The sequence below is a fragment of the Carassius carassius genome, chromosome 20 (assembly GCF_963082965.1).
Source record: "Carassius carassius chromosome 20, fCarCar2.1, whole genome shotgun sequence".
NCBI lineage: Eukaryota > Metazoa > Chordata > Actinopteri > Cypriniformes > Cyprinidae > Carassius > Carassius carassius.
In genome coordinates this window covers 27,242,611-27,254,771 of record NC_081774.1, presented here as the reverse complement: position 1 = coordinate 27,254,771, position 12,161 = coordinate 27,242,611, and the positions used below count along the sequence as shown (strand labels likewise).

The window sequence follows — 12,161 nt, the reverse complement described above, 5'->3', positions numbered from 1 at the left end:
CCTGAGAAGACGTCACTTGCTGGACTGGAGTGGTGTGGATAACTTGTGGATTATATTGTGTGGTTTTTATCAGCTGTTTAGACTCTCATTCTGATGGCACCCATTCACTGCAGACCATCCTGGTGAGCAAATGATGCAATGCTAAATTTCTCCAAATCTGTTTCGATGAAGAAAGAAACTCATCTTTATCATTAATGGCCTGAGGGTTCTGATTCTAATTTCTAATTCAAATTTTTGTGTGAAATATTCCTTTAATAAGTGAGTATTTAATGTTTTGTTGTTGTTAATAGAACAACTTTGGTTTAAAAAAGACAGTACAATCAGGTTTGCCCCTTTTCTCGCTCAGAGTGGCTTAATGTGCAAATAATTCTGTCCTTGTCTCTTCTATGCATATTTGCCCTTGGCAATTGTGTCAGATGTTTGTAGAGTTTTCCACGCTTCAATACCAGCCATACAAATATTGGATACAAACAGACCAATAAAAGTGTTTCCTGTATCCTTGGCAACAGCACTGGAGCTGGCTGTAAATGAGGCAATCAAATTAATGCTGGAACATAAAGCGGGGAAAGAGAGAGTAAAAACTGGAACACTCAGAGCCAAGCACGATTATCCATTTTACACCAAATTTAGCATGGAGTGAAACATCACACATTTGGATGAGATTCTCAGCCACTGGTCTCCTATCAAAACACATATTGTCCTTTTAATTAGAATTGGAAGCGATGCATTTTGGTTGTCTTGTAATAGTAGTCCCTAATTACCAAGACCTTTGCAATCCAGTTGTGGGACTGTTTTGGCCAACAAAGAGGGAGCAGGAGCAATGCTTTTGGCAAGCAGGGGGAAATATGGCCTTTAAAATGACTTTAAAATCAATGTAATTTCAAACAAAATGATAATAGATGAATTCAGATAAGAAACACAATCATTCGATGTGTTAAAATCCAATGCTAAAATTATGCTGCATCGTATAAACCCCAGATTTAATGCACCACCAAGCTGTGAAACTGCCCAATCCATCTAAATGTGACTTCGGTTTTGATCATGGAAAGGTCATCGGTCTTAGCAGCGAAGTCTGAGTCTGCCATCACAATAACTACTAGATGGATGGTTTCCAGTGCTGTGTGTTTCCAAGATTACAGTGTTGTGAAACGTGCCGTATGCACCATTAACCTGAAATGTTATGTCTGAGTAATGAATGGTACCAGGAGATGGCACACTTAAAATAGCAGTACATCCATAACTCGCACCACTCCATAAATACACTGTAGATACAGATTGCAAACCCAGCATGTATCTGTATATATAAAAACAAAAATCTGTAATTGCTGCAACTGGGAGGCCTTTAGTGCAACAGCAACAAATTATGCTCTGACTTTCTTTCCTCAAGCAGGTCAGACTGGACTCAAAACAACATTTCAGCACATAGTAACCAGTTTTGTCAGTTCTTTGATTAATGTCTTGACCTAAGAATCAAGTTTAGATTTAAAATTTGATGCTATTAATGGTAATTTTAGGTATGAGTTGAGGGAAAAGGGAACAACTCCACCCAAACAGAGCTAGCACACAGACGTGTTTAGCCAGTACTGAAATCACAGGCATGAACTCCAACAGAGACCCAGTGGTACACACTGGCACTGAGCCTACTTCCCCCCTCAGTTCAACACTGTACATTTTGTTTCTCTCTCCCTGACTCAAAATGCTAGTTTAAACTATTATTTTCAAGAATATATAAAATATAACTCATAATAATCTAATTCAAGATGTTAAATAAATACTTTCAATCAGCAAGAACCAATTTGTGAAACTTAATAGTAAAAACAATTGTTAAAAAAAAGATTTTCCATTTCAAATGTTCTTTTCTGATAATAAATGTATCACGGGTTCCACAAAAATATTAAATGGATAGTTCACCCCAAAATGGAAATTATGTCATCATTCACAGACCCTCAAATTGTTCCAAACCTGTATGATTTTTTTATTTTTTTTTATCTGTTGAACACAAAAGAAGATATTTTGAAGCATGCTTATATTAATAATAAGAAATGTATATGACTTTCTTCTTTCCCCTACAGTCATGAATGAAAAACTTCACCATTCTATATCACTAGGATAGCTGTGCATATGCATTTATTGATGTCATAAATTTATTTGCCTTTTAAAAGAATTTCGTAGCGCTACATCCTCCCACAACAGACCTTCGGTGGAGAGCACGGGAAACAAACTGAAGCCAACAAACATGTTGTGAGGCCACAGTATATTTACAAGACCAACTGACATGTCTGTGTTTTGAATGTTGTGATGATGAGACAGGACTTTTTAAAGATCTTTCAACTCCTCTGAACACTTAATGCTATAATAATCCAACACTACGCAGAAAATACTACCTGGAACATTATATAGAGGGTTGAATGGGCACATGAAGAGAAGAAGCTGAAAAACGATTGCCAACAGCAGGTGTAAATGTCCACCGCTAAGCATCTGCTCAACACACTGTAAATCACACAAGGGTGTGTGACTGGTCTGGTTGTAAAATAAAAGATTTGGGAGTTCTAAGTTTTATGGAATCTTGAAAATAATGTGGATTTAGTACTTTTCCCCAAAACAGAACTAGTCAGCCTCAGCAGAGTATACTGAGATGAAGTTGAAGTCAAAGATAGCATCATTTTGAGACATGCGCTCTTTGCAGAAAAAAAAGGAAAATGAAAGGATTTGACTCCATTCCCTTTGCGACGAAGTGTGAAAAGTGTTAAATGGATTTCAGAATTTAAAAGAGTCCATCAAAAAGTCCAATTATCATCCCTATGTGCATTCACATGGACAGACTGCACTGAGATAAAAGAGTGTGCCTTCTTGCACAGCAGTTCTGGCTTCTTCTCATCAGTTTGCCCTTGGGACAAAATGATATATCTGTCATCTTTCAGATATGTAGAGAATTTTAGTCGGCAAAGAAACCCTGCTGTCTTACGGAGGTTAGAATAAAGCCATGTTTGACATGTGTGATCCTTCACTGAAGGGCTTGCTGTCATTGCCACTGAATATTTCTTAGGTTTATATTTATCTTCAACATAATGTATTTTTTTATTCGATGTGTAGCCACAATCTAGTGGTGCTTGCTTGTTTGTTTAATTGTCATCAGTGGTTGGTTTTTTAGTAGCTATATTGTTATATGGTTGCTTAGGCATTCTGTAAAGTTGCTATGTGTTGTTGCATTGTTTTTAATATTTGCCAGTATGCTTTTATGATCCGCCATTTTTCCAGCATAAGGCAAAAGAACGTCTGGCTTTTTATAGGCATAAGTCCACCATCTTTCTTTTTTAATAGAAAGTGAACAGCTGAACTACTCAACTTTTCGAATCTAAACAGATTTGAAAACAGTAGGCATCAAACATTTGCAGACTTTGTAAATGGCTACAGAGGAAAAACTGGGCATCATCCACTGAACGACTGAAGATCAGACACTTACAGACTTTTAATTGGTTTCATTCAGTAACATGCATCTCCCAGCGATGAAGCTGAACACACTGTAGTTCTTAAATCAACTAAAATTTCAGATTTTCAGATAAAGTTTCAGATCCTCCAACTGGATGGAATCAAAAGAAATCTTGAGTTTGCACCCATCATACGCTTAGCAAGTGATTGCAAAATCAGTGTGTAAAGTGGGGTAAAAATGGTGTATTTATTAACCTTGCATATGCAAAAGATCTTATAGTACATGCATTTGTAGGAGTTTTCCTTTCAGATGCAAAATTTATAGGAGGAGAGCTAACTGTGCTGAGAATTTCAGGCAGAGAGCAGTTTGTAATCGTGCCGTAATCTCATTTTTTTCTTACAGTCAGTGTTCCCTTTCAGTTTAGCTGTTATGACAATTGCCTTGACAAAACCGCCTTGTCCTTAGTGAAACTTGTGCTCAGCCTCTGCTCTTTGTTGCGTTATATGCTAAGGTATAAAACTTTTAGGTGTTATTTGAGAGATATTTTTTTTTAGCACATTTAGATTTTTGTATTTCCCCATTCAGGAACTAAATTGCCTTGAAAGGGAGTTTGACCATGTCCAAATAGAAATGCAACTGGAACCGTTCCCTTAGCATGCTCAGAATCGTTCGGTTTTACAGTGTAAAAATGCTTTATGTTTCTGCCCTTAGGTTTAGGGTATCAAATCACTAATCCTAAGTATGAGTAATCATAGTGGTGATGCTTGCTTTAGTAAACACCATTAATCATCCATGTAAGCTCAATGACAGGGCTTTGACGAAAAGTGGCACATGGTTATTTCTGTTCAGTTCTTCACCTCCATGCTTCAAAGGGGCGAGGTCAGGGTGTCGGGCAGGCTAAGAAGGACTCATTCTGCACATCATTTGGCAGGAAATTGCTGCCCTACACAGTTTCACACACTGGCACACGGCCCACAAAGCCACAAATCTGCCAGCAGCATTATCGGGTATTTTAAAAACCCTTACAGGTCTCAAGAAGAGCAAGAGAAGGCTGACGGTTATTGACCCAACATGCTTTCTTGAAATTTCATTGCTGTACTTTGGCTCAAATCTATCAATAAAGGTATGTATAGAGACCTTGGCCTTGCAACGGAAGCTTTGGATTAAAAATATTGATTAGTAAGACAGAGCATGCATGTTGGGTTTAAATGATACTATGCCTTCTTATAAGCACTCAGAGGATAGCAGAGCACATTTCGTGAAGGGAAAATGTTTCCGAAATACATTGTCACTCATGTACTTCCTTTGATCCAAGTTGTCCTGGAGTTAAACGTGACTGCTCTACAAAGCCAAGTCAAGTGAGACATAGAAAAATGTAATAGAAAGCCACTAAGCCGTTGTCTGTTGACGTGAATGAAAAACAGATTTTATTTGTGAATTCCAAAGAATACAGGACTTTGTGTGCATTGATTTTAAAATCCATTTATAAAATGGATGCAACGTTTTGAGACGGTTTCAATCAACTAAGAACCTTTATCGATTAGTTGTGATAAAAAAGGCCTTTTCATTCTCAGCAGGAACTGATATGAGTGCTTAAAAATAAAAATAAAAATATAAGTGCTTTCAGTCATCTCGTTACTTAAAAATCATATGACATTGGACAAAAGGAAAGAGCTTTAGCATTTTTTGCCAAATTAGACTCCTTCTCCTTGTTTCAGGGATAAGGATTTGGGCTATTTTCCAAACCAGGGTCAGTGAATCAATAACGCATTTACTCTAGAATGCTTTATGTTTGGCATGGTTCTGCATTTAGCAAAAGCATGTCCCGCTTAAGAAATAGTTGACATTGCCGATACAGCATGTAAACGTGAGTGTGTACTTGTAATAGTAATGTAATTCTCTTCATGCCCTGATGCTCTGAGTAATAACAAGGCAATCTTGAAAGTGGGGCTCTATCAGCCGTCAACACTATTGCTGGCCTCTTTTGACCTGCTCTTCTTAGCTGCAAATAAGAGTGCTCAAGCTTTGTTTGAATATGAATAGACTTGATTTTAATATTCATGGGCCACCCCTAAAAAAATGTTTGGGAGCACTTTTAAACATGCTAACCATGTTTGAGCACTGTATGTTGTGATAGTGCTAATAGTTTGAGTTGATACGTTTAGAAAATGACCAAGAATGGACAAAATTTATATTTAAGAATTAAGTTGAGTGGAATAGGCCAAATCTCACAGGATGCTGAATATATGCATGTAGATTCAAATATAAATCTGCATCCTGTTCCAAATAATTTCCAATTAGGCTGGACATGACATACTTGAAAATCCAGAAACTCTAGTTTGTCTAAAGTCAATGTTAAAAGGGATTTGAGAAATATTTATTTAAAAAGGATTTTGTTTCCGAACTTAATTGAGATTTTAATGGAAGAAGACATACTCAAACAAACCACTTGATATTGCTAAGGCATTGCTCAGTCTGCCCCTCAAGCTTTCTTAAGGCCATTTCCTCTCAGATTTATTCAGAAACTGCACTTACGGAGTTATGGACCATCTTTCCTTACTGATTTATGCAGTAGTTATCAGTAGTTAATATATTCTTTACATAGTAAAACCAGTCTATTGTAAAATCAATACTACTGGCTTCTGTACAAACAATGTGTTAAACTGTGAGCGAGTCAGAGAGTTGTATGATGGTATGAATGAAATATTTATAATCTCAAATCGTTTTCAATATGTACATTTTTAGAAAATGTAATATTCAAATGCCTTTTACCATAAGTTCAGTGTTCGGTGTGACAGAATGTAAAATGTTTGTGTGTCGTTATCCAATGATTTCTCTGTTTTTAGGTCTTCCAGATCTCACTGACAGGTATCAGACAAGATGTTCTTTGTGAAGAGGAGTCACACAACAAAACTGAACAATATTTCTATGTACCTTAACTTTCATTTGGGTGATTGTCATCTGTGGCCAATCAGCACCCAGGACTGGAACTACTGTATATACATTTTATAAATTCTAAACTATTTCACAGTTTGGACTTCTTTTCCCAGGGTGATTTATAAAAAATTCTGGGGAAATGAAGGTGAAAAAAAAAAGAAGGACAGAAACGGCGCAGAGGGCTTGGGAGGACAGAGCCATTCTGCTGGGGTTGGGAATGGTGTTCATCTCGGTCATGATGTACTTTGTGATCTGTATCACCATGGTGCGTACTTATGCAGACAGGAAGTGTTATGTCAGTACTGCTTTAATAATTTCAAGCTGTGAACTAAAACAATAACTACAAACCCGATTCCAAAAAAAGTTAGGACACTGTACAAATTGTGAATAAAAACAGAATGCAGTGATGTGGAAGTTTCAAATTTCAATATTTTATTCAGAATACAACATAGATGACATATCAAATATTTAAACTGAGAAAATATATCATTTTAAGGGATAAATAAGTTGATTTTAAATTTCATGGCATCAACACATCTCAAAATAGTTGGGACAAGGCCATGTTCACCACTGTGTGGCATCCCTTCTTCTTTTTATAACAGTCTGCAAAGGTCTGGGGACTGGGGACGTCTTGGGAAGTTGCTCAAGTTTAGGAATAGGAATATTGTCCCATTCTTGTCTAATAGAGGCTTCTAGTTGCTCAACTGTCTTAGGTCTTCTTTGTCGCATCTTCCTCTTTATGATGCATCTAATGTTTTCTATGGGTGAAAAATCTGGACTGCAGGCTGGCCATTTCAGTACCCGGATCCTTCTTCTACGCAGTCATGATGTTGTAATTGATGCAGTATGTGGTCTGGCATTGTCATGTTGGAAAATGCAAGGTCTTCCCTGAAAGAGACGACGACTGGATCAGAGCAAATGTTGTTCTAGAACTTGGATGTACCTTTCAGCCTTGATGGTGCCTTTCCAGATGTGTAAGCTGCCCATGCCATACGCACTCATGCAACCCCATAACATCAGAGATGCAGATGCGAAAATAAGGAATTGAAGCAAATCCAAAAACTAGACATTCAGAAATGCTCACTCTCTGTCGTTTTGTATTTTAAGATGTGTAGACGTTGGATTGGCTAACAAGCCTTTGGAGGGCAGGGTTGTAGAGTGATTGACATTACAAAATGTTAAAAGTTAGCAAAAATGATTAAATCACAAACAGAATCCTGAAAACTCCTGAGCAATCTCTTAGAAATACAATTGTCATTATTATTATGATCAAGTGGAAGCTTGAAAAAAAAAAGAAGATATTATTAAAAAGAGTTGCATGTTATCTGGAGGAACCCTCATCATACTCATGGTCAAGATCGCTCAGTACCTTTCCATACTGTGTGAACAAATTGGCAAAGCCCCAAAGTGAAAGGGACACAGTGATTGACAGGCTTCGTGAAGGGAATGAAGGAGCTTTAATTTCTTCTTCAATTTTTATTTTTTTTGGCCTCTTGCTGTTCAAGGATTGACTGGAAACTGATATGTTAGTCTTCCATGCCTAAGCTATATCATAACCACAACTCATTTCTCTGAAGTGCTGCTCTACTCCAGATGGAGTTAGTGCTGTTTGTAGAAGGGCATTATTAATGTGTGTGATACAATATACAGAGTCATTGTGCAATACAATCTAAAATCTAACCTTCTGACACTATTTCTAATCTTTTATAAGCCTTGGGAAGTATTATTATTATTAAATATGTTCTTTTCATATTTTTTCATTTGAATAAACAATCGTTTAAATGGGAGAAATTAATGAATAAAAAAGTAATGACTGATTAATTATTATAATATTTTTTCAAATATATACATTATTTGACATTTGTTAATGTTTAGTTCACTGAAGAATATGACTAATGTTCTTTTTAGATGTCATATCTCATTGAATGGGAATTATTAATATATTAAGCAGTTTTTTATTATTGAATTGTTTCATACAAGCTTTTTTTTTAAATAATAATAATTTGACTTTAATTAATTCAAAACCCATTTACATGCAATGTGGTGTGGATTACTTTTGGATTAATGTGATGTTTTTATCAACTGGCTCTCATTCTGATGGCACCCATTCACTTTAATGCTAAAATGATTAAAATCAGTTCCAATGATGAAACAAACTCCTATACATTCAGCTCATTAAAATGACCCTCTTAACTGCAAATATATAACCTCTTGAATTTGATTATAATGAACAATCACAATGTTATAAAAAGCTATGGCCACAGGGTGTAAGGCACTAATGTTAACATCATAATACACTGAATAAAGTCATTATGAATACTAACCCGCCCACTGCAGTAGGGGCACATTCTACTATTTTCTATCTAACTGGGTCGTGCTGTTCCGTGGGCCCTCCAGGCCTCCATCTTAAGAGCCTGTAGATCCTTCCCTCCGTCACTTTACTCTGCTTGCCTAGTAACTCCTCTCTTCTGATCTCAGTGCAGAGGAAAGCAAGATGCTGGTTGAGCTTCACCAGCCCCACCAGCAGGATTCCACCGAACAACATGAGGCTGGGCCACAGCAGGTAGTACAAGGCCATTTGAACAGTGTATTTCCTCCTAAAGATGGCGTCATTTGGGTTTGCAGCACTGAGATAGCATGTGATATTCTCCCCATTCTCCATGTGCTTTAACCCATTTGTGATGTTATTGGCCTCAGCCTCTTGATCAGTCTTGTTTCGTTGGCATTTCGGAATGTAGAAGCACTGAGGGAAAGATTATGCCAAGCATTAATGAAAAAATTGAACTATATATATATATATATATATATATATATATATATATATATATACATTTTTTTAGTCTGCTACTTGGAACAGATTATAATCTTTAAATAATAGACATAATTTTTCATTTTTAACGCATCTCCACTCCTTATTTTTTGTCATGAAAAAAAAAAATTACAAATGAAAATAAATAAAAATAAATACATAATAAATAAATACATAAAAGAGGCAAAAAAAGATTTGTTGTAAAATACAGTGTTTTTGACTCACTGAAATGTCAAAATGAGTATTATATTTAACAGTTTTCTTTTCATTTAAATAAAAAATTGCCACAATTTTTAATATCAGTAGTGTCAATGCAACATAAAATTATTGCTAAAAATGTTTTTTGTGATACTCCAGTAACGATGATTCAGAACTTTTTAAAAAGCCATTTGAAATGTTGAGCTTCTTTGTCATTTATGATACATAGTTGCCATGCATGATTATACAATTTTGATCATGTTCAAAATTTCAGTTATTCAAAATTGATTTCAAAATACTGATGAATTATCTAAGTTAATGAATTGGTCATTTTTCATCATCATCACCATCATCATATAATTATTCATTGTGACCATGCATAAAATAAGAAGTTCAAATACATAGAGACAGATAAAGATAAAATAAATAGTTCATAGTTAATGTAGGATTGTTTGACTTTTAAGATGCAAATTGCACGTTAATTGTACAATTATGCTAAATTATTATTTCACAAAATGTTAATTTTGTCTTTTTATATTTGTGTAGTAAGGAGCAAACCGAAATAAAACTCTTAAATTAAAATGTATTAATAAATAAAAGCACCAACGTCAAATCTAATTTGAAGTTGCAGTCTGTGTGTGCCTTTATTGTCCTTTTTTTTTGGAGCTTGGCAGCATAATCATAGTCTATAAAACCAGAAGAACGAATGACAGGGTGATTAAATTGTCAAGTACCTTTGGCTTGTATTTGACAGTGTCTTCATCATGGTAAAGTCGGAGTGTTTTTTCAGGGGTGCTGTTCACCAGAACACGCAGGCATTTAAAGCCATCAATGCCACGGCAATCCATCACTTCATCTACCAAATCAATATTCACCAGGGTGCAGTTCTTAGGTTTCCAGTCACTGTTACAAACACAAACATTAAACAAATGATGTGAAGGCTTACAATGTAAACATTTTCAAAAGTATGGCTATGCTATAAAACAAATTTTCAAAAATATTTTTTTAGAGCACAACAGTGTCAGTTAGGAACATTGAGGAGTCGGGCCCGAATTGGCGCGAAAATTCACAAAATGTGACGTCATGCGCGTTCTCGTCTACTTGGGCTTACAACCGTACGGCACGCCAGCCATTATAGTAAGCAGCGGCAATAGTGTTTTCAAATGGACTCTGCAGATGGAAAGAAGCGACCAGCCTCCAGTACAATTCAGACACCCACAGACACTCCTCGTAAGTAAAAAAAAAAAAAAAAAAAAAAGAGCGTGCGCACTGAGAACGAGCATGAGACTGGCTGCAGTTCCTCTAACGGCCACTGGTGTCAGTAATGGTTAGAAATTTCAGAACCTACGCAATGCTCCTTTAAGATTAAATAGTTCTTAGCTGAAAACTATACATCACACAAGGTATTCTATGTCTTTTCTAATTTAGAGTTAAAAAATGTTTAATATGGATTTTTAATCACAGAATGCTGTATAAAACACATAACTTGAGATATGGTGGAAATAAAAAGAAATAAAAAACTGTGGTGAATTTTCATTACTTTCAGAAAAAAAGACATGCTCACTGGGTGTTGGCACACAAATTATTTCATATTTATTTAAGGTCATCATAATTCATTGTGTTGATATTAGCAACTGATGTTCGGCAAAAAGAAAATGACTATATGAAAGGATCCTATTCTATTAATAAGCAGTCTTGTCTACCTGAAGCACTGAAACTAACCTGTAGAGACTTGGTTTCACCATCACGATTCCCACCAGAAAGTAGGTGAGGATGGAGAAGGTCATCATGGTGAAGCCCAAGAGAACGGCTCTGTCTTCTCCTACACTGGACTCTGGGATTTGAGCTCTGGCTTTCTCGTTGCACTTCATCTCCCCCGCGTTCTTCCACTTGCCTCCATTTTCCTGAATGACATCCCTAAAAACAAACAAACATAACTTTACGTTACATAACTTCATATGTGGTTATTTGTCCATGAAATACAAAAGGAGAAATTCTGAAGAATCATCAGAAATTCATGGCAACCTAAAGCTAAAAAAACTACAACATAAACCAATAAAACCATAAAAGCTGTTCAAACTTTCAAAAGCAACTCAAAGGAGTTTATATGCATATAAACATCTATATACATTTTGCATTGTTATTTATATTGTATGACTTATGACTTGGGTGGGGGGTTACTTAAAGAATACTTATTATGGAAAGAATATAATTAAGTGTAAACTTAATGTTAAGCTTTTGGACAGTCACTTGCATGTTTTTACAATTAAATGAAAATGTATTATATTAAATGCAATTTAAATAACTTGTACAGTATATCCTGTATCTAAATATATCAATTTAGTATATTTAGTCTGTATTTAAACTATAAACCTTTAATGTAGCATCAGATAACACACTACTGTACAGTTTTTTTAAAATACACTTTAAAGATTTTAAGTACACGACAATTAATCAATTACTTTTAATACAGTTAAGCACTTTTTCACAGGTTGGAACAACATGGGAGTGAATAAATTATGCAAATTTAATCTCTTCATGATTTTAAGTTAATATAAGGTTAGATATAAAACAGTAGTGGAGATGAAATAGATGATGGACTGCCAGTTACTATATATTTGGAATAACTCAATGCTTAATACAGTACATTGGTATCTCATAGCGTCATGAAGACTGAGGCAGTGGATGTGATCTCTTTACGTACCGCATGTATCGTCGCCGCGCGCCCTGCAGGGTGATGTTAACAGGAACACTGAAAGACCCCCGCGGGGACTGATTCAGCAACAT

At 35.8% G+C, this 12,161-nt stretch overlaps 1 protein-coding gene across 1 annotated transcript; it reads right to left on the bottom strand.

Moving 5' to 3' along the window:
* Positions 1–8,476: 8,476 nt before the first annotated feature.
* Positions 8,477–12,161, bottom strand: LOC132095867 (calcium-activated potassium channel subunit beta-3-like). Its single transcript, XM_059500962.1, has 4 exons — positions 12,079–12,161; positions 11,097–11,291; positions 10,105–10,277; positions 8,477–9,124 (listed from the first exon to the last, which is right to left on the bottom strand). Exons 1-4 carry the CDS (start codon positions 12,159–12,161, stop codon positions 8,727–8,729), a joined length of 849 nt encoding a protein of 282 aa, XP_059356945.1. The 3' UTR covers positions 8,477–8,726.